Genomic DNA, 22,841 nt, shown 5'->3' on the forward strand with positions numbered 1-22,841 from the left:
TGTGTCACTGCCAGGAATTATGGAATTTGGGAATTCCAGGATCATCCAGAGCTTTGTCCCTGTCAGGAGTTATGGAATTTGGGAATTCCAGTGCTGTGTCACTGCCAGGAATTCCAGGATTATCCAGGGCTGTATCCCTTCCAGGAATTTGGGAATTCCAGGATTATCCAGTGCTTTTTCACTGCCAGGAATTCTGGAATTTGGGAATTCTAGTGTTGTGTCCCTGCCAGGAATTATGGAATTCTAGGATCATCCAGTTCTGTGTCACTGCCAGGAATTCCAGGATTATCCAGTGCTTTTTCACTGCCAGGAATTATGGAATTTGGGAATTCCAGTGCTGTATCCCTGCCAGGAATTTGGGAATTCCAGGATCATCCAGTGCTTTTTTTACTGCCAGGAATTCTGGAATTCCAAGATTATCCAGGGCTGTGTCACTGCCAGGAATTCCAGAATTTGGGAATTCTAGTGCTTTGCCACTGCCAGGAATTCCAGAATTTCGGGATTATCCATTCTAGTTCTGTGCCACTGCCAGGAATTGTGGAATTTGGGAATTCCAGTGCTTTGCCACTGCCAGGAATTCCAGAATTCTAGGATCATCCATTCTAGTTCTGTGCCACTGCCAGGAATTCTGGAATTCCAGGATCATCCAGGGCTGTGTTACTGCTAGGAATTATGGAATTTGGGAATCCCAGGATCATCCAGTGCTTTGCCACTGCCAGGAATTCCAGAATTTGGGAATTCCAGTTCTGTGTCACTGCCAGGAATTTAGGAATTTGGGAATTCCAGGGCTGTGTCACTGCCAGGAATTTGGGAATTCCAGGGCTGTGTCATTGCCAGGAATTCCAGAATTTGGGAATTCCAGAGCTTTTTCCCTGCCAGGAATTTGGGAATTCCAGTGCTGTGCCACTGCCAGCAATTATGGAATTTGGATGAAAATTTGGATGAATTGAATTTGGATGAATTGAATTTGAATTGATTGAATTTGGAGAATTGAATTTGGATGAATTGAATTTGAATTAGGATGGATTGAATTCGTATTCATTGAATTTGGATGAGTTGAATTTGGATGAATAGAATTTGGATGAACTGAATTCAAATGAATTGAATTCGAATGAATTAAATTCAAATGAATTGAATTTGGATGAATTTGATTTGGATGAATTGAATTCAAATGAATTGAATTTAAATTAATTGAATTCAGATTAATTGAATTTGGATGGATTGAATTTGGATGAATTGAATTTGGATGAATTGAATTTGGATGAATTGAATTTGGATGAATTGAATTGGAAAGAACTGAATTTGGATGAATTGAATTTGAATTGATTGAATTCAGATGAATTGAATTCAAATTAATTGACTTTGGATGAATTGAATTCAAGTTAATTGAATTCAAATTAATTGACTTTGGATGAATTGAATTCAGATTGATTGAATTCGAATTGATTGAATTTGGATGAATTGAATTCGGATGAATTGAATTGGAATGAATTGAATTTAAATGAATTAAATTGAATTAATTTCCTCCCCAGCCCAGCTCCCCAGCAGGATGAGCTCCCAGCAGGCAGCAGCTGAGAATCCCTGCAGGATCACCCTGGGCCAGACCCAGCAGGTAATTAATCAGCTAATTAATCAGCAGCTAATTAATCAGCAGCTAATTAGCATCTCCACCACTCCCAGCAGTGATTTTTAATCAATCCAACCTCTCCAGAATTTATTGAAATCAGGATGATTTTATCCTTGATTTGTTCTCTATCATATCAATGGTTTATGGATATTTTAAAGAGGAAAAAAAAAAGGAAAAATTGGATTTAAATTTTAATTTTTCTTCAGTTTTTTTGAGGATTGGGATGAGACTGACTCTTCATTTTTCTATAATTAATTTCTGTATTAATTTCTATATTAACATATAGGTATACATATGTTAATAGATATATATAGTTGTATATAGTAATAAATATATTATCTATATTATATACAATATATATGAGTAGAAATAATATATATTAATACATTATTTGTATAATAATATATAGAAAATACTGTAATTTTCTGTATTAATTTCAATTTATATAGAATATTAATGATATTTTTTGGGGCTTTTTTTGGTTTTTTGGTGTGGTTTATTTTGGTTTTTTTTGTTTTGATTTTGGTTTTGGTTTTGGGAATTTTTGGGGTTTTTTTGGGTTTTTTTTTGTTTTGTTTTGGGGTTTTTTTTGGGTTTTTTGGTTTTGGTTTTTTTTTTGGTTTTTTTGGTTGTGGTTTTGGGGTTTTTTGTGGGTTTTTTGGGCTATTTTTTTTGTTTTGTTTTGGGGTTTTTGTGGGTTTTTTTTAGTTTTGTTTTTGGGGTTTTTTTTTGTTTTTTGGGGTTTTTTTGTTTTGTTTTGGGTTTGGGTTTTTTTTGTTTTGTTTTGGGGTTTTGGTTTTTTGGGGGTTTTTGTTTTTGTTTTGGGGTTTTGTGGGTTTTTAGTTTTGTTTTTGGGGTTTTTTTGTTTTGTTTTGGGGTTTTGGTTTTTTGGGGTTTTTTGTTTTTTGGGGTTTTTTTGTTTTGTTTCGGGGTTTTTTTTGTTTTTTTTGGCGGGATTTGTTATTATGTTTGGGTTTTTTTTGCTTTGCTTTCTTTTGGTTGTTTTTTTAATTTTTTTTATCTCCCACAAGGATAATCCCACAATCATTCCAAAGATTATTTTCCATTTCCCTGCAATTCCACCCAACTCTGCTCTGTTGCAGGTCAGACCCTCGCTGGCCCTGCTGAGGATCCTCCAGGCTGCAGGAGCTCAGGGGGACACCTTCACCCTCAAGGAGGTGACACCACAGTCCTCACATTATTCCTGAGTTTTTTTGGGGAATTGGGATGAGGCTGAATCCTTATTTTCCTCCATTTCGACCTTTATAGGCAAAATATTCTGATTTTCTGATGTATCGTGACTGAAATGCCTTCAGAGGAATTGGAATAAATGTGAAATATTCAATTATTTATCCAGGGAAATCCAGAATTTCTGTAGAGATGGGATAACCACAGTCCTGACATTATCCCTGATTTTTTTGGGGGAATTGGGATGAGTTTGACTCTTTATTTTCCTCCATTTCAACCCTTATCTGCAAAATATTCTGATTTTCTGATGTATCGTGACTGAAATGCCTTAAGATGAATTGGAATAAATGCAAAAAATTCAATTTTTTATCCAGGGAAAGCCAAAAATTCTGTAAAGATGGGATAACCACATTCCAGATGTTATCCCTGCTTTTTTTTTGGGAATTGGGATGAAGCTGCATACTTATTTTTCTGTATTTCAACCCTTTCTGTGCAAAATATTTTGATTTTCTGATGTGTCTTGGCTAAAATGGCTTCATTTTAGCCAAGAATAAATGTGAAATCTTCCATTATTTATCCAGAGAAATCCAAAATCTCCGTAAAGATGGGATAACCACATTCCTGACATTATCCCTGATTTTTTTGGGAATTGGGATGAGGCTGAATCCTTATTTTCCTACAATTCAACCTTTATAGGCAAAATATTCTGATTTTCTGATGTATCGTGACTGAAATGCCTTCAGAGGAATTGGAATAAATGCAAAAAATTCAATTTTTTATCCAGGGAAAGCCAAAATTTCTGTAAAAATGGGATAACCACAGTCCTGACATTATCCCTGCTTTTTTTTTTTTGGGAATTGGGATGAAGCTGAATCTTTATTTTCCTCCATTTCATATGTGCAAAATATTCTGATTTTCTGATGTGTCTTGACTAAAATGGCTTCATTTCAGTCAAGAATAAATGTGAAATCTTCAATTATTTTTCCAGGAAAATCCAAAATTTCCATAAAGATGGGATAACCACATACCTGACATTATCCCTGATTTTTTTGGGAATTGGGATGAGGCTGACTCTTTATTTTCCTCAATTTCAACCCTTATCTGCAAAATATTCTGATTTTATCTCTAGGACTGATGTGTCTTGACTGAAATGCCTTAAGAGGAATTGGAATAAATGTGAAAACTTCAATTATTTATCCAGGGAAATCGAAAATTTCCATAAAGATGGGATAACCACATTCCTGACTCATGGAATAATGCCATTTTTAACTGGGAAAATGCCATTTTTAACTGGAATAATGCCATTTTTAACTGGAATAATGCTATTTTAAACTGGAATAATGCCATTTTTAACTGGGAAAATTCCATTTTTTACTGGGAAAATTCCATTTTCCCACCTTTCTCTCAATCTCCTTTCTTGCCAAAGCTTAACAATTCCAAACCTAATAAAACCCAAAACTCAAAAAGGCCCAAAAATCGTCCATAATTTGCCTCCCACAGTGCAGAACAGCAGCATATCCCAAATCCATGCAGATTTCCATGGATTTTGGAGGTTATTCCATGGATTTTGGAGGTTTTTTCTTGGGTTTTGGAGGTTTCCCCATGGGTTTTGGAGGTTTTGGGGTGCTGAAGGTTTTCCCATGGATTTTGAAGGTTTTTCCATGGATTTTGAAGGCTTTTTCTTGGGAGTTTGGATGCTTTCCCTTGGGTTTTGCTGGCTTTTCCATGGATTTTGGAGGTTTTTTCAGGGGTTTTGGAGGTTTTCCCACAGATTTTGAAAGTTTCCCAGGGGTTTTTGAAGGTTTTTTTCTTGGGTTTTGGAGGTTTCCCCATGGATTTTGAAGGCTTTTTCTTGGGATTTTGGAAGCTTTCCCTTGGGTTTTGCTGGCTTTCCCATGGATTTTGAAGGTTTTTTTCAGGGATTTTGGAGGTTTTCCCATGGGTTTTGGGGGTATTTGGGTACTGAAGGTTTTTTCTTGGGTTTTTGGAGGTTTTTTCTTGGATTTTGAAGGTTTTTCCATGGGTTTTGGAGGTTTTCCCCTGGATTTTGAAGGCTTTCCCAGGGATCTTGGAGGTTTCTTCTTGTGCTTTGGAGGTTTTTTCTTGCGTTTTGAAGGTTTCTCCATGGATTTTGAAAGTTTTCCTTGGGTTTTGCTGGCTTCCCCATGGATTTTGAAGGTTTTCCCATGGATTTCGGAGGTTTTTCTTGCGTTTTAAAGGCTTTCCCATGGATTTTGAAGGTTTTCTGTGGGATTTTGGAGGGTTTTTTTTGGGGTTTTGGAGGTTTTCCCTTGGGATTTTGGGGGCTTTGGGTTGCTGAAGGTTTTCCCATGGATTTTGAAGGCTTTCCCAGGGATTTTGTAGGTTTTTTCTTGTGTTTTGAAGGTTTTTCCTTGGATTTTGGAGGTTTTTTCTTGGGTTTTGGAGGTTTTTCCATGGATTTTGAAGGTTTCCCATGGATTTTGAAGGTTTTTTTGGGGTTTTTGGGGATTTTTTCTTGAGTTTTAAAGGCTTTCCCATGGATTTTGAAGGTTTTCTGTGGGATTTTGGAGGTTTTTTCGTGCGTTTTGAAGCTTTTCCCATTGATTTTGAAAGTTTCCCATGGGTTTTGGAGGTTTTCTCTTGGGTTTTGGGGGTTTTTCAAGGGATTTTGGAAGTTTTCCCAGGGATTTTGGGGGGTTTGGGGTGCTGAAGGTTTTCCCGTGGATTTCGGAGGTTTTTCTTGGGTTTTTTGGAGGTGTTTTCTTGGGTTTTAAAGGCTTTCCCATGGATTTTGAAGGTTTTCTGTGGGATTTTGGAGGTTTTTTCTTGGGTTTTGGAGGTTTTTCTATAGATTTTGGAGGTTTTTCCGTGGATTTTGAAGGTTTCCCCTTGGATTTTTGAGGTTTTTCCTTGGGTTTTGGGGGTTTTTCCATGGATTTTGTGGGTTTCCCATGGGATTTTGGGAGCTTTGGGGTGCTGGAGGGTTTCCCATGGATTTTGAAGGTTTTTTTGGGGATTTTGGAGGTTTTTTCTTGCGTTTTGAAGGTTTTTCCTTGGATTTTGGAGGTTTTTCCTAGATTCTGAAGGTTTCCCCATGGATTTTGAAGGCTTTCCCAGGGATCTTGGAGGTTTCTTCTTGCGCTTTGGAGGTTTTTTCTTGCGTTTTGAAGGTTTCCCCATGGATTTTGAAAGTTTTCCTTGGGTTTTGAAGGCTTTCTCTTGGGTTTTGCTGGCTTCCCATGGATTTTGACGGTTTTCCCATGGATTTCAGAGGTTTTTCTTGGGTTTTTGAAGGTTTTTTTCTTGAGTTTTAAAGGCTTTCCCATGGATTTTGAAGGTTTTCTGTGGGATTTTGGAGGTCTTTTCTTGTGTTTTGAAGCTTTTCCCATGGATTTTGAAAGTTTCCCAGGGATTTTGGAGGTTTTCTCTTGGGTTTTGGGGGTTTTTCAAGGGATTTTGGAAGTTTTCCCAGGGATTTTGGGGGGTTTGGGGTGCTGAAGGTTTTCCCGTGGATTTCGGAGGTTTTTCTTGGGTTTTTGGAGGTGTTTTCTTGGGTTTTAAAGGCTTTCCCATGGATTTTGAAGGTTTTCTGTGGGATTTTGGAGGTTTTTTCTTGGGTTTTTGGAGGGTTTTTTTGGGGTTTTGGAGGTTTTTCCATGGATTTTGGAGGTTTTTTCTTGGGTTTTGGAGGTTTTCCCATGGATTTTGAAGGTTTTTTTGGGGATTTTGGGGTTTTTTTCTTGGGTTTTGGAGGTTTTTCTTGGGTTTTTGGAGGTTTTTTCTTGGGTTTTAAAGGCTTTCCCATGGATTTTGAAGGTTTTCTGTGGGATTTTGGAGGTCTTTTCTTGTGTTTTGAAGCTTTTCCCATGGATTTTGAAAGTTTCCCAGGGGTTTTGGAGGTTTTCTCTTGGGTTTTGGGGGTTTTTCAAGGGATTTTGTGGGGTTTCAGGGGTTCTGAAGCTGTATCTGCCCCACAGGTGATGCATTTCCTGGGGCAGTACATCATGGCCAGGCAGCTGTACGACAAGCGGCAGCAGCACCTGGTGCACTGCGGGGAGGATCCGCTGGGAGAGCTGCTGGGGATGCACAGCTTCTCTGTCAAGGACCCCAGGTAGGGAACAATACATTCTGTCATCCAGGTGAGGGAAAAATTCCCTTTTTTCATCCAGGTGAGGGGGAAAAATTCCCTGTTTTTCATCCAGGTGAGGGGAAAAAATTCCCTGTTTTATATCCAGGTGAGGGGAAAAAAATACATTTTTTCATCCAGGTGAGGGGAAAAAATTGCTTTTTTCATCCAGGTAAAGGGAAAAAAAATTCCCTTTTTTTCATCCAGGTGAGGGGGAAAAATTCCCTTTTTTTCATCTAGGTGAGGGGGAAAAATTCCATTTTTTCATCTAGGTGAGGGGAAAAAATTCCCTTTTTTCATCCTTTTTACCAGGTAGGTGAAAGGAAGGTCTTCTCTCTCTTCTTCTCTTTCCCTTTCCCTTTCCCTTTCCCTTTCCTCCTCTCCTCTCTATAGTTTTTGGAGTCTCTGTAGAAGAAAAAAACCTCACTGTGATTTTTGGGATCTCTAGGAAAAACCCTTACTAGGATTTCTGGGATATCAGTGGTTTTTGGGATCCCTCTAGGCAAAAATTCATTAGGATTTTTGGGATCTCTGGGAAAAAAGCAGGCTGTGGTTTTTGGGGTCCTTCTAGGCAAAAATTCCATATGATGTTTTAGTTTCTGGGGTTGCCGTGGGCAATAAAATGCGATTTTTTTTTTTAGCGGGATTTTTTGGGGTTTTTTTGGGGACTTTTTGGGGAATTTTTTTATTATTTTTTGGGGATTTTTTGGGATTTCTTTGGGATTTTTGGGATTTGGGATTGTTTTGGGATTTTGGGGGATTTTTGGGATTTTTTGGAGATATTTTTGGGATTTTTGGGGACTTTTTGTTTATTTTGGGGGGATTTTTTTGGGGATTTTTAAAATTTTTTTTTATTTTTGGGGGAATTTTTAAATTATTTTTTGGGGATTTTTGGGTGGATTTTTTGGGGGATTTTTTGGGGGATTTTTGCTCCAGCAGTTAATCATCTCATTCCTCTCCCTCCTCCCCAGCCCTGTGTACGAAATGCTGAAAAGGAACCTGACAGCTGCTGCTCCCCCAGGTAGGTTGGGCTCATTCCATCCAAAATTCCATCCAAAATTCCAAACAAAAATTCCTCTGCCAAGGTGAGTAGTGGGAAAATCAGGAGGAATAAACTTCTCTCCGAGGTTGTGACCAGGAAACCTCTTGGACTTTGTGCCTTTTCTGTGTGCCAGGAGCTGCTTGAGTGATGTGGCTGCTGAGAAATCCTGACTTTTGTGCCAAAATCCTGTGGAGTTGCGAAAAAAAGAGTGTGGCTGGAATAGCTCATCCAAAAATTTATTGATTTCCCAGTAATTTTTTAGCTTCAGAGATGCAACTTCTCACTCTCACCTCGTTTTATACTTTGAGATAAAATCTCAAATTTTGGAGCAAAAATTCCCAAATTTTGGAGCAAAAATTCCCAAATTTTGGAGCAAAAATTCCCAAATTTTGGAGCGAAAAATCTCAAATTTTGGAGGAAAAATCTCAAATTTTGGAGCCAAAAATCCCAAGTTTTGGAGCCAAAAATCCCAAGTTTTGGAGCCAAAAATCCCAAGTTTTGGAGCCAAAAATCCCAAGTTTTGGAGCCAAAAATCCCAAATTTTGGAGGAAAAACAGGGCAAAAAACTAGATTTAAAAAAGAGTGTGGTTGGAATAGCTCATCCAAAAATTTATTGATTTCCCACTGGTGTTTTTTTAGCTTCAGAGCTGCAACTTCTCACTCTCACCTCGTTTTATACTTTGAGATAAAACCCCCAAGTTTTGGAGCCAAAAATCTCAAATTTTGGAGCCAAAAATCCCAAATTTTGGAGGAAAAACAGGGCTAAAAACTGGATTTACAAATGAGTGTATATATATCATCCCAGTTTTTATTGATTTCCCACTGGTTTTTTTTAGCCTCAGAGCTGCAACTTCTTGCTTTCACCTTGTTTTATAATTTGATATAAAATCCCAAATTTTGGAGCCAAAAATCCCAAATTTTGGAGAAAAAAACCCCCCAAATTCTGGAGGAAAAACAGGGCTAAAAACTGGATTTAAAAATCAGCATAGCTGGAATTTTATTGATTGCAAAATTTTATTGATTCCTCATTATTTTTCAGCCTCAGAGCTGCAACTTGTTGCTCTCACCTCATTCTATATTTTGATATAAACCCCCAAATTTTGGAGGAAAAAACCCCAAATTTTGGAGCGAAAAACCCCAAATTTTGGAGGAAAAAACCCCAAATTTTGGAGGAAAAACCCGCAAATTTTGCATCAAAAAACCCCAAACTTTGTAGCAAAAACAGGGCTAAAAACTGGATTTATAAATGAGTGTGGCTGGAATATCTCATCCAAATTTTTATTGATTTCCCATTATTTTTTCAGCCTCAGAGCTACAACTTCTCTCTCTCACCTCATTTTATGTTTTGATAATCTCCAAAAGATTAAAAACCCACTGAGCAATCAAACCTTTAAAGGTCACTGCAGCTCCTGAGAGGAATCAAATCAGAATAAAATTAAAATTTATTCTCCAATTAAGTTGCTTCCCTTGCAGCCAATTCCTGCTGGGAACTTTCACTGGGGAAAAAAAATCAACTCCATTTTGCTGCAAATAACTTGAAAATAAAAATTTTCACTGGAGAAAAAATCAACCCCATTTTGCTGCAAATAATGTGAAGATAAAATACTTCATTGGGGAAAAATCAACCCTGTTTTGCTGCAAATAATGTGAAAATAAAATATTTCACTGGGAAAAATCCCATTTTGCTGCAAATAATGTGAAAATCAAAATTTTCACTGGGGGAAAATCAACCAATCAACCCCATTTTGCTCCAAATAATGTGAAAAAAATTTCACTGGGGGAAAAATCAACCCCATTTTGCTGCAAATAATGGGAAAATAAAGTATTTCACTGCAGGAAAAATCAACCCCATTTTGCTGAAAATAATGTGAACATAAAAATTTTCACTGGGGGAAATATCAACCAATCAACCCCATTTTGCTGCAAATAATGGGAAAATCAAAATTTTCACTGGGGGAAAATCAACTGCACTGGGAGAGCTGTGGAGTTTTGGGCCACAGGGATCCCAATTTCTCAGGGATTTTTGGAATCAAATTGACAAAATGGATATAATCCTTTTGAAGGGTTCAGGCACAGGTGGAAAAAAGCTGGTGAAAAATCAAAATTTGATGAAAATTTGATGAAAATTTGATGAAAATTTGATGAAAACTCAAAGAAAACTTGAGGAAAACTTGAAAACTTGAGGGAAACTTCAGGAAATCTCGAGGCAAACGTGACCCTAAAGGGTTGAATTCTCTACCTTGGATTTATTTTTGCAGAAGATCCTTTGGAGAATTTTTATTTTCCAGCAGAATTTTTTGGAAACAGCCTCTTTGCCTGTCCATCAGTGTGTGGTTGAGTTCCCTGGCTGGGTGTGAGTGACTGAGAGTGACAGCAGTGGGACCAGCTTGGCACAGCAGACCTTGGAATGCACAGGGAGCTCATTCCAGATGTTTTCCTTCTTTTCCAGCTGTTCTCCTTTCCTTTCCAGTTGTTTTCCTTCTTTTCCTTCCCTTTTTCCAGCTGTTTTTCTTCCCTTTCCAGTTGTTTTCCTTTTTTTCCTCCCTTTTTCCAGCTGTTTTCCTCCCCTTTTTCCAGCTGTTTTCCTCCCTTTCCTTCCCTTTCCAGCTGTTTTCCTTCCCTTCCAGCTGTTTTCCTCCGTTTTTCCAGCTGTTTTCCTTCTTTTCCTGCTGTTTTCCTCCCCTTTTTCCAGTTGTTTTCCTTCTTCCTTCCCAGCTCTTTTCCTTCTCTTTCCAGCTGTTTTCCTTCCTTTTTTCCAGCTGTTTTCCTTCCCTTTTTCCAGCTGTTTGCCTTCCTTTTCCAGCTGTTTTCCTTCTTCCTTCCCAGCTGTTTGGTTTCCTTCAGCCTTTCCTCCCTTTCCTTGTTTCATTCCCTCCTTTCCTTGACTGAATTTTTCCCCTTTTTCTTGCCTAATTTTCCTCCTTTTCCTTGTCTGAATTTTCCCCCTTTCCTTGCTTTGTTCCCCCCTTTTTCTTGCCCAATTTCCCCCTTTTCCTTGCCTAATTTTCCTCCCTTCTTTTCTTTGCCTAATTTTCCACTTTTCCTTGTCTACTTTCCCTCTTTTCTTTGTCTAATTTTCCCTCTTTTCCTTGCCTAATTTTTCCCCTTTTGCTTGTCTGAATTTTCCCCTTTTCCTTGTTTCATTCCCTCTTTTCCTTGCCTAATTTTTCTCTTTTCCTTTCCTAATTTTCCCTCTTTTCCTTGCCTAATTTTCCCTCTTTTCCTTGCCTAATTTTCCCTTCTTTTCCTTGCCTAATTTTCCTCTTTTCCTTGTCTGAATTTTCCCCTTTCCTTGCCTAATTTTCCTCCCTTTCCTTGTCTGAATTTTCCCCTTTTCTTCATTTTGTTCCCCCCTTTCCTTTCCTAATTTTCCCCCCTTTCCTTGGCTGATTTTCCCCTTTCCTTGTTTCATTCCCTCCTTTCCTTGCCTGATTTCCCTCTTTTTCTTGCCTAATTTTTCCCCTTTCTTTGCCTAATTTTCCTCTTTTCCTTATCCAGTTTCCCCCCCAGTCAGGCTCTCCGAGGTATATTTAGGAATCTCCCACCCTCAGGATATTTTATTTGGAATATCTTGGCTACAAAAGGACCTGGAGTGTTTTCCCTCCCTGAAAATCAGATTTTTGGCAGGCTGAGCCTTCCTTTCAAACACCCCTGCAGAGCCCAGGCAGTGATGGATGAACCATCCAGTTTTCCATCAGGAATTCAACAATCAGCAGCTGGAAAAGCGGGAAGCAAGAAAGGAGAGCAGAAAATATTGAAATAAATCTCTCTCATCTTCCCATCCTGGATTTTGCTCCAGTTAATTCCACTTTGGGGTGGAATTTTCTTCCTGTAGCAACAGCTTTCAGCTCCTCCCTATTTATCTGAGATTCCTGGTGGGAATCATCCTCATCCAGCTGGGAATTTCCCTGCTAAATGGAACAGGGATCTTTTGTTCAGACTGAGAAAAATTCCTCTTAATTGGATTGTTCTTCTTATTTAATGAACTCCTGATGATCAGCTGGATCCAGCTGTGTTCAGGATGTGTGGATGGAATTTTCCTTTCTTTACTCCACACCCTTCAGGAAGGTGTTTTTCCTCAGCTGGAAGAGATGAAATCCTCAGGATTTCCAAAACAAAAAAATCTTCCTTTTCCAGGTGGGATTCCCCACCCTCTGGAATTCTGCTTTGTGGCAGCTTGGGATGGCTGTAGGAACTGGAAGAATTATTCCCTTTGGGAAGAAAATCCTGATTTTTCATCTAGGTGCTTTTTTAACAAGGCCCAGACCCCAAAATCCATCAATTTCTGCTCTGAGGGATTTTTCCAAGTTCAGGTATAGGAAAGGAACAGTTTTTCATTTTGGGAAGAAGATTCTCCAACAAGGTCCAGACCCCAAAATCCATAAATTTTTCCCTCAAGATGACAGGACTGTACTCTAGAGGATTTTTCCAAGGTCAGGCTTTAGGAAAGGAATCATTTTTCCCTTTGGGAAGAAGATCCTGACTTTCCAGCTGCTTCTCCGACAAGGTGCAGACCCCAAAATCCATACATTTTTCTGTCAAGATGACAGGACTGTACTCTAGAGGATTTTTCCAAGGTCAGGCTGTAGGAAAAGAATAATTTTTCCTTTTGGGAAGAAGATCCTGACTTTCCAGCTGCTTCAACAAGGTGCAGACCCCAAAATCCATAAATTTCTCCCTCACAAAGACAGGTCTGTACTCTAAGGGATTTTCCCAAGTTTTTCCAAGAAAGGAGCAATTTTTCCCCAAGAAGATCCTGACTTTCCATCCAGCTGCTTCTCCAACAAGGCCCAGACCCCATAATCCATAAATGTCTGCTCTAAGGGATTTTTCCAAGGTCAGGTGTAGGAAAAGAACAACATTTCTCTTTGGGAAGAAGGTTCTCACTTCCCACCCAGCTACTTCTCTTAGAAGGTCCCAAGCTCCCTAATCCCTAAATCCCCACTCTAGGAAGACAAGACCATACTTTAGGGAATTTTTCCAGGGTCAGGTATAGGAAAAAACGAATTTTCATCTTGGGAAGAAGGTTTTCACTTCCCACCCAACTGCTCCTCCAAGGCCCAAACCCCATAATCCCCAAATCCCCACTCTAGGATGACAACTCCGTACTGTAGGGAATTTTTCCAAGGTCAGGCTGTAGGAAAGGAATCATTTTTCCCTTTGGGAAGAAGATCCTGATGTTCCATCCAGCTGCTTCTGCAGCAAGAAGGTCCCACGGTCCCAAATCCCTAAATCCCCACTCTAGGACAACACCACCATACTTTAGGGGAATTTTTCCAAGGCCAGGTATAGGAAAAGAACAATTTTCACTTTGGGAAGAAGGTTCTCACTTCCCATCCAGCTACTGCTCCGAGAAGGTCCCAAACCCCATAATCTCCAAATTCCCACTCTAGGATGACAAAACCATACTTCAGGGGAATTTTTCCAGGGTCAGGTATAGGAAAAAACCAATTTTCATCTTGGGAAGAAGGTTTTCACTTCCCACCCAGCTGCTTCTCCAACAAGCCCCAAACCCCATAATCCCCAAATCCCCACTCTAGGACGACAACTCCGTACTGTAGGGAATTTTTCCAAGGTCAGGCTGTAGGAAAGGAACAATTTTTCCTTTTGGGAAGAAGATCCTGACATTCCATCCAGCTACTTCTCCAGCAAGAAGGTCCCAAACCCCAAAATCCCCAAATCCCCACTCTAGGAAGACAAGACCATACTTCAGGGAATTTTTCCAAGGTCAGGTGTAGGAAAAAACGAATTTTCATCTTGGGAAGAAGGTTCTCACTTCCCATTCAGCTGCTCCTCCAACAAGCCCCAAACCCCATAATCCCCAAATCTCCACTCTAGGGCGACAACTCCATACTTTAGGGAATTTTTCCAAGTTTTTCCAAAAAGGAGCAATTTTTCCCCAAGAAGATCCTGATTTTCTATCCAGCTGCTTCTCCAACAAGGCCCAGATTCTGTAATCAAAAAAAAAAAAAAAAAAAATCCCAAAAAGGGATTTTTCCAAGGTCAGGTATAGGAAAAAACCAATTTTCATCTCGGGAAGAAGGTTCTCACTTCCCACCCAGCTGCTTCTCCAACAAGCCCCAAACCCCAAAATCCCCAAATCCCCACTCTAGGACAACACCACCATACTTTAGGGAATTTTTCCAAGGTCAGGCTGTAGGAAAGGAATAAATTTTCCTTTTGGGAAGAAGATCCAGACTTTCCACCCAGCTGCTTCTCCAGCAAGCCCCAAACCCCAAAATCCCCAAATCCCCACTCTAGGACAACACCACCATCCTTTAGGTGACTTTTTCCAAGGTCTGCCAAGCCTGGCTGGTTTCCCCAGGCGGCGTGAGGTGCGAGTGGGTTTTTCCCGGGAAGTTTTTCCTTGTTTTTACCTGCCATCTGCAGATGCCGCTCAGACTCTCCCAAAGGAGCAGCTCGCCGCTAAGCCCAGCCCAGACCAGCCGAAGGTAAAAAAACCACTGCGGTGGATTTTGTCTCGTACAGAGCTCCCCTTCTCTGTACCTGTGCGTGGTGGACTGCCAGAACTTTTGCCAACATCTTCACATTTCCTTGGGGGAAAAAGATCAAAAATCCAAAATTAAAAAAGTTCTCGGAGTCCACAAAGCAAAGGACAGAGCGACCCTTCTCTGTTCTCCTCGCAGAGCTCCAGTCTCTGAGCGCGTTTTCCGGGCTGCAGCACTTCCAAGCCTCGGTTTTCCCAGCTTGCTCCGTGGTTTTCCTGCTTTTCCCCCACTTTTTCCCACTTTTTCTCACCTTTTTCGCCCAGTAGGAATGGCTAAATAATTCCGTGTGGAGTTAGGGTTGTTTGGAAGAGTTGGAAACCTAGGAAAAATCTTGGCGACTCCAAATGCGTCTCCAGGGGTGGGTTGGGGTGAGGAGCTGGGAGGTGGCAGAGAGTCACAAAATCCCAGTTTTGTTGAGTGAAAAATGGGAATTTGTGGAGCTAAACAAAATGGGAGTTTTGGGACTTCTGGCCAGGCTAAAGAAAATGGCAAATTTGGGACTTCTGGCCAGGCTAAAGAAAATGGCAAATTTGGGACTTAGAGCCAAACTAAGAAAATGGTGATTTTGAGACTTTTGGCCAAGCTAAAGAAAATGGCAAATTTGGAACTTCTGGCCAAGCTAAAGAAAATTGGAATTTTTCAGACTTCTGGCCAGGCTAAGGAAAATTACAATTTTGGGATATTTGGCCAGACTAAATAAAATGACTATTTTGGGCTGTTTGGCCAGACTAAAGAAAACAGCAATTTGGGGACTTTTTGGCCAAGCTAAAGGTTTTTCCTAGGTTATTTTCCGTGCCGATTCCGGCGGCTTTAGGCTGTGTAAAATGGAAATAGTTTCTATTTTTTTTTTGTTGTGCATCGATTTTTCTCCTCCCTCCCGCTCGCTCTCGCCCTGCAGCTGGTGCCTGGCGGTGGAAGTGCTGCATCCCCTTGTCCCTGCAAGCTCTGCTGGGCTCATTCCTGCTTTTTTCCCTCCCTCCAGGAGGAAGGATCCGACTCGGGAATTGCCGAGGGTGACAGCAAATCCTCTGCCCTGGCTGCCTCGGAGGCCAAGTGTGACCCTGGGGAAGGTGAGGGGAAATTTATAAATTCCCGAGGTTTATAAATCTGGAAAAATCCTGGAGGGGGGAATTGAGAGCTGACTCTTCGGCACGTCACCATCCTTGGGGAGTTTCCCCTCCTTTTTTAGGTGGTTTTACTCCTTTTCTTGATCTATTTTCCCTCTTTCTTGGGTAATTTTCCCCCTTTTCTAGTTTTGCCTCATTTCTTTTCTAATTTTGCCTCATTTGTTTTCAAATTTTTCCACTTTTCCTTAGCTAATTTTTCCCCCTTTCCTTGTCTAATTTTCCCCCTTTCCTTGTCTAATTTTCCCCCTTTCCTTGGCTAATTTTTCCCCCTTTCTTGCCTAATTTTCCCTCTTTTTCTTGCCTAATTTTCCCTCTTCTTGCCTAATTTTTCCCCCTTTCTGTGGCTAATTTTCCCCCTTTCCTTGCATAATTTCCCTCCCTTGGCTAATTTTCCCCCCTTTCCATGGCTAATTTTTTTCCCTTTTTCTTGTCTAATTTTTCCCCTTTCCTTAGCTAATTTTCCCATCTTTCCTTGGCTAATTTTCCCCCTTCCTTGGCTAATTTTCACTTCAGGAGTGACCCAGCAAGAAATCTCCAGGCATTCCAGCAGAATCCACCAAAAATAAAACCCCAAAACTATCCTTTGAGCCCAGATTGGGAACTCAGGATATGCAACCTGAATTCCAACTGCTCCTTTCTGCATCCTGAGTTATTCCAGAGATTCCCTCAGGGCTGGTTTGGGAAGTTTTTGTGTTTCCCTGTGGAAAATCAGGATGAAAACTGAACCTTGGGATGTTTTTCTCCTCAAATCTGACCTGTGTGATGCTTTTGGAGCTGAGAAATAAAAAATAAAGATAATTTATGGTGGGAGGGCAGTGAGGGTTTTTTTTGAGATCAGGGTTTGGAAGTTTTTATGGGGAAATTTGGGATGAAAATTCAATTACCAGCACTGGGAATACTGCAATATCCCCATAATTTTTTCCAGATCCACCAGTCCATCCCACTGGTGCAAAAAGAAAAAAAAAACCTAATTAATCCAATTTTTCCCTGTTTTTCTCTTCCCAATTTTACTATGAAATAACTCAAACCCTACTTGGTTTTTCCAGACCAAGACTCCACGGAAAACCTCTCCAGGAGCAAAAAACCCAAAGTGGAGCTGGTTTTTGAGGAATGGGATGTAGCTGGGCTGCCCTGGTGGTTTTTAGGAAACCTCAGGAGCAATTATAATTCCAGGAGTAATGGATCCACGGATATCCAGACCAACCAGGTGTGTAGCACTTCAAAATTCCTGGTTTTTATTCCCTTTTCCCTTTCCATTCTGGGATTTTCTTCCTCTCGCCTTTCCCAGGGGGTGGTTGGGGATTTTTAGTGGATTTAAATAAGGCAAACTCTCCCTGCTTAGCTCTGGGAATTTCAGGATTTGTGGGGTTTTTTGGATTTTTTTTTCTGCTGGGATGAATGTTGTGAGGTGGTAGCCAAGCTGGAGGATGGAAAAAGGGGAGCCTGGGAGGTGGAAGTTGGGGAAAAAAGGGAATTTGTGAGGGGAAAATTGGAAAAAGGGGAATCTGTGAGGTGGAAAGTTGGAAAAAAGGAGACTGTGAGGGGAAAATTGGAAAAATGGGAATCTGTGAGGGGGAAAGTTGGAAAAAAGGAGACTGTGAGGGGAAAATTGGAAAAATGGGAATCTGTGAGGGGCTAAGTTGGAAAAAAAGAGACTGTGAGGTGGAAATCGGGAAAAATGGCAATCTGTGAGGGGGAAAGTTGGAAAAAAATGGGAATTTATGAGGTGGAGGCTGGAAAAACAGGAATCTGTAAGAGGAAAATCGGGAAAAAATGGGCCTAAGAGGTGGAAATTAGGAAAAAAAAGGGCATTTGTGAGGGGAAAATTGGAATCTGTGAGGTGGAAATTCGGAAAATGGGTATCTGTGAGGGGGAAATTTGGAAAAGAGGAGCCTGAGAGGTAGAAATTGGGGGAAAAAGGGAATCTGTGAGGGGGAAATTGGAAAAATGGGAATCTGTGAGGTGGAAATTGGGGGAAAAATGGGAATCTGTGAGGTGGAAGTTGGGGGGAAAATGGGAATCTGTGAGGTGGAAATTGGGGGAAAAATGGGAATCCGTGAGGTGGAAGCTGGAAGAACAGAAATCTGTGAGGGGGAAATTGGGAAGAAAGGAGCCTGTGAGGTGGAAATTGGAAAAAAAAGGGATTTTGTGAGGTGGCAGCTGGAAAAAGGGGAATCTGTGAGGGGCAAATTGGGAAAAAAGGGGAATCTGTGAGGGGCAAATTGGGAAAAAAGGGGAATTTGTGAGGGGAAGTTGGGAAAAAAGGGGAATGTGTGAGGTGGAAATTGGGAAAATGAGAGTCTGTGAGGTGGAAATGGGGAAAAATGGGAATCCGTGAGGTGGAAGCTGGAAGAATGAGAATCTGTGAGGGGGAAATTGGGAAAAAGAGGAATTTGTGAGGTGGGAATTGGGAAAACTGGAATCTTTGAGGTGGAAATTTGGAAAAATGGGAATCCGTGAGGTGAAAATAGGGAAAAAGAGATTTCTGAGCCCCGTGAGGAGCCCCAGGAAGGAGCTTTCCAGGGATTTGTTGGTTTGGAGAGGAGCAGGGAGCAGTGCTGGATATGGAGCTGCTCCTGAGAGCTTTTCCTGGATTTTTTTCCCATTTTTCCCCCCCAGGATGTTGACACTGCCGTCGTTTCGGACACCACGGATGACCTGTGGTTCCTGAATGAATGTCCTTTGGATCAGGGGAACGCTGGGATCAAGGTGGAGCTCACGGAAAGTGACACCAAGGTACCTCTGCTTTGATTCAATCCAATTAAAAATTAAATAAAACTAATTTAATTTAAATTCATTTAATTTCATTATATTTTTATATATTATATATAATAAAATAATTTAAATTACTTTCATTATATTTATATATGTAATAGATATAATAATTTAATCTAATTTTGATTAGTTTAATTTAATGTCATTATATTTAATATACATTATATATATTATAAAAATAATTTAATTTAAATGAATTTCATTTTATATTATATGTATTATACATTATATATATTATAAAAATAATTTAATTTAAATGAATTTCATTGTATATTGTATGTTATATAATAATTTAATTTAATTAAAAAGAAACAGTTTTCCCTGGTTTAATTAATCCCATGCTGCTTGGAAAAGCTGGATCAATCCCCATCCAGAGGGTAAATTATATTTAGGAAACGTTGTCACCATTCCTTATATTTTTGATGATGTATTCCTTGTATTTTGGGGTTAAATCCATATTTTCAAGGCATAAAATTGATTTAAAATGAATTCAATGTCAGCCAGCAACTGAAGTGGGTTTCTAATAAGAATTATAAACAAAAAATAATGGAATTAAGGCTGGAAAAGGCTTTTTTAAGATGGAGTCCTGCTGAGGACTCCAAGAGGAAAATCCTGGATTGCAAGAAACAATGAAGAATTCCCAACATTCCTCAATAAAAACCCTGAAATAAAATAAATAAACCCTAAATAAAACCCTAAAATGAAATTTAAAAAATCAAAAAATCCAAGAAAAAAAGCTTTTAGTTCACTTTTAGAAGCGACTTAATGAGCAGGGTGATTAGCCAATCATTAATTGGGGTGTGCAGCTCCAGGCACAGGATAAATCAGGATTATTCTGACATTCTCACACTTTTCTAATGCTTCCCATAATTCCAGGTGCCTGAGGAGGATGTGTGTGGGGATGAGCTGGAGGATTCCCAGTGCCTGAGCGATGACACAGACACGGAGGCTGCTGCAGAGGTGGGAATTCCTTGGGATCAGCGTTCCCTGCTGGATTTGGGGTGGGAAAAGTAGATTTTCTTGGTGGGTTTCCCAAAAAAAAACCAAACCAAACCAAAAAAACAACCAAAAAACCCCTAAAAAAATCCCCCCAAAAAAACAAACCCTCCCAAAAAAACCCACACAAAAAAACCCCCAAAAAATAAACAAAAAAACCCCCAGGATGGATGAAGTTATATGGATATCCAGGCATGGATATCAGTATTTAATGAGGTTTAATGAGGTTTTAATAAGGTTTTAATTCCATGGTGTTCCTCTGGAAGGAGATCTGGAGGATTGTCCTTGGAAATCTCAAGGAGATGCCCCAAAATCACTGAACTTATACTCAAAAAACCCCATTTTTGGTGCAAAAAAATCCCATTTTTGGTGGAAAAATCCCCTTTTTCCGTGACAAAATCAGGGATTCTCTGAGTCCTGTCTGTGGAGCTGCCTCTTGTTCCATTCCATAGGATGGGAAGAGAATCCCCTTCTGGAAAATCCCATTTTTTGTGACGCTTTGTGGTGTCATTTGTCCCCTGGAAAGGACAAATCACCACTTTTTTTCCTGTTTTAATGACAAAACAAGGTGGGAAGAAGAACCTGGAATAATTCCTGAGTTCTCACCCTGTTCCTTTTCCCAAATCTGATTTTAGCAGAAATTTTAATCGGTTTTTTCAGAAATTTTAAATGGTTTTATCAAAATTTGAATGGTTTTAGCAAAACTTCATGGTTTCAGCAGATTTTAGTTGTTTTAGCAGAATTTTAATGGTTTTAGCAGAATTTTTCCAGCAAACTGCCCCAGCTTGCAGCTGATTCCAGGTAAAAATTCCAATAAATTGCCCCAGCATGGAGCTTATTCCAGTTAAAAATTCCAATAAATTGCCCCAGCATGGAGCCCATTCCAGGAGCTTTCCCTTGGAATTTCATGCGAGAGATTAAAAAATTCCAGTAAATTTCCCCATCTTGGATTCTTCATGAGGGCTGGGAGAGAAAGGAAGGAGAGAATTCCATGAGGGAGAGATCACAAAGGGGAAAAAATCAATTCCTTGATGGGAATCCAACCCCAAACGCTGATTTTTCCAACTGATAAATCCCTAATAAATCAAATTTTTTTAACTAGGCTTCCCCACCGCTTTTCCCACCCGCACAAAACAACAAATCCACCAAAATTGATTATTTTTTTCTGGTTTAAACCCCTCAGGATTGCTGGCAGTGCTCCAAATGCAAGAAATTCAACTCCCCGGGGAAAAGGTACTGCTATCGCTGCTGGGCCTTGCGCAAGGACTGGTATCGGGATTGCCCCAAACTGCCCCATTCCCTGTCCCTCTCCAGCCTCAATTCCATCAAAAACCCGCAGCGGGATGAGGGTCTGGACGTCCCAGACTGCAGGAGGACCATTTCAGCCCCGGTAGGACAACCTAGAAACCTTTTTTTGGGAGAACCCAAACCCCGCGCCGATCCCGGCGGCTCCGTCGAGTCCTTGGATTTGGCGCGGGATGGGAAAAATCGGGATTTTTCCGGGATTAAGGAAGAGGAGGAGGTGGAATCTTTGGAGAGTATCAAAACCCTGTTGAATCCCTGCTTCCTGTGCCAGCACCGGCCTCGGGATGGGAATATTGTCCATGGGAAAACGGCTCACCTGGTGGCCTGCTTTAGGTGCGCCAGGATGCTCAAGAGGAAGAGGTCGCCGTGCCCTGTGTGCAGGAAGGAGATCAAGATGGTCATCAGGATTTTTATGGGGTGATCGGGGTTTTCTTCCCCGAAAATAGGTTTTTCTTATGGTCATCCGGATCTTCTGCCCTGAAAATTACCCTAGAAAGAGATTTATTGCACTCAAATTCCAAATCCAGAGCTCAGTGCGTGCAGGAAGGAGATCAAGGTGGTCATCAGGATTTTTATGGGGTAATCGGGGTCTTCTGCCCTGAAAATAACCCCAGAAAGTTTTCTTGTGATCATCAGGATCTTCTGCCCCAAAAATAACCCAGAAAGAGGCTTTTTGCACTCAAATTCCAGTTGCAGAGCTCTGTGCAGGATTAGGATGGTCGTTAGGATCTTCTGTCCCTGAAATAACCCCAAAAAGAGGTTTTTTATGGTCATCAGGATCTTCTGCCCTGAAAATAACCCTATAAAAAGATTTCTTGCACTCAAACCCCAATTCCAGGGCTCAGTGTGTGTAGGAAGGAGATCAGGATGGTCATCCGGATCTTCTGCCCCGAAAATTACCCTAGAAAGAGATTTATTACACTCAAATTCCAATTCCAGAGCTCAGTGTGTGCAGGAAGGAGATCAAGGTGGTCATCAGGATTTTTATGGGGTAATTGGGGTTTTCTTCCCCGAAAATAACCCCAGAAAGTTTTCTTGTGATCATCAGGATCTTCTGCCCCAAAAATAACCCTGAAAAGAGATTTATTGCACTCAAGCCCCAAATCCAGAGCTGTGTGTAGGAAGATCAGGATGGTCATCAGGATCTTCTGCCTCTAAAATAACCCCAGAAAGAGGCTTTTTGCACTCAAATTCCAATTTCAGAGCTCTGTGCAGGATCAGGATTGTCATCAGGATTTTCTGCCCCAAAACTAACCCCAAAAAAAGATTTATTGCACTCAAACCCCGATTCCATAAAAATCTTGATGACCTCAGTGTGTGCAGGAAGGAGATCAAGATGGTCATCAGGATTTTTATGGGGTAATTGGGTTGCCTGTCCCAAAAATAACCCCAAAAAGACGTTTCTTATGGTCATCTGGATTTTCTACCCCAAAAATAACCCCAAAAAGAAACTTCTTGCACTCCAATTCCAGTTTCAGAGCTCTGTGGTGCAGGATCAGAATGGTCATCAGGATTTTCTGTCCCTAAAATAACCCCAAAAAGAGCTTTCTTGCACTCAAACCCCAATTCCACCAATTTCCAGCGAAACCAAAGAGAATTAAGGTTTAAATCCCACCAAGGATCCTCTCCAAAATCCACTTTTTCCATGGAAATCAAACAGGGAGCAACACCTCGGAGTCAAGCCTGGAACTTGTCTCAATTTTCCAATTCTTTTTTTTCTCTGGGATTCTTTATCCGACCGAGACCAGAAACTTTGGGAAAAGCTGTGACTTTTGGGAAATGATTTTTTTTTTCCATAAAGTCCGACCTGTGCAATGCCTTTGGAGCCGTGAGATAAAAAATAATAAAAATAAATATTTATGGTGGAGTTTGTTTGGGATTGGTTTTCCTGAAATATAGAAAAATAACTTTATTCCCGGGTTTTTTGTTTTTTTTTTTATTAAGGTAAGCAGGGTGAAGATTTTCTTGCTCCCAGGTGAGGAAATAAATCCCAGTTTTTTAATCCACAGCTCTCAGGTCATAAATCCCATGGAGCTTCCCAAATCCATTGGGAATGGCTCTGAATTTGCTCTCTTGTTCTCCAGCTCATTCCCAATCCCATTACCTCTGACATTCCCCTTTCCCATTTCCCATTCCCTGTGGCAATTCCAGGAGGATTTTTATC

At 40.4% G+C, this 22,841-nt stretch overlaps 1 protein-coding gene and 1 long non-coding RNA gene across 4 annotated transcripts; both read left to right on the forward strand.

Moving 5' to 3' along the window:
* Window positions 1–1,532: 1,532 nt before the first annotated feature.
* On the forward strand, window positions 1,533–21,244 carry MDM4 (MDM4 regulator of p53). The gene is made up of 10 exons (XM_085083100.1): window positions 1,533–1,612; window positions 2,731–2,805; window positions 6,775–6,908; window positions 7,895–7,944; window positions 14,356–14,417; window positions 15,457–15,544; window positions 16,648–16,808; window positions 18,221–18,337; window positions 19,253–19,336; window positions 20,556–21,244. Exons 1-10 carry the CDS (start codon window positions 1,550–1,552, stop codon window positions 21,096–21,098), a joined length of 1,377 nt encoding a protein of 458 aa, XP_084939226.1. The 5' UTR covers window positions 1,533–1,549; the 3' UTR covers window positions 21,099–21,244.
* On the forward strand, window positions 9,705–14,203 carry LOC146427043 (uncharacterized). 3 transcript variants are annotated; one of them, XR_014856617.1, is made up of 4 exons: window positions 9,705–10,416; window positions 10,725–12,272; window positions 12,399–13,540; window positions 13,968–14,203. It is a non-coding gene; the product is annotated as an uncharacterized LOC146427043 (long non-coding RNA). The 3 variants fall into 3 exon arrangements; XR_014856618.1 differs by lacking the exon at window positions 13,968–14,203 and adding an exon at window positions 13,584–13,917 and having other exon boundaries at window positions 12,399–13,435; XR_014856616.1 differs by lacking the exon at window positions 13,968–14,203 and having other exon boundaries at window positions 10,132–10,416; window positions 12,399–12,950; window positions 13,094–13,382.
* Window positions 21,245–22,841: the final 1,597 nt, after the last annotated feature.

This window comes from Lichenostomus cassidix, chromosome 26 (assembly GCF_008360975.1).
Source record: "Lichenostomus cassidix isolate B80296 chromosome 26, HeHo_3.0, whole genome shotgun sequence".
Classification (NCBI taxonomy): domain Eukaryota; kingdom Metazoa; phylum Chordata; class Aves; order Passeriformes; family Meliphagidae; genus Lichenostomus; species Lichenostomus cassidix.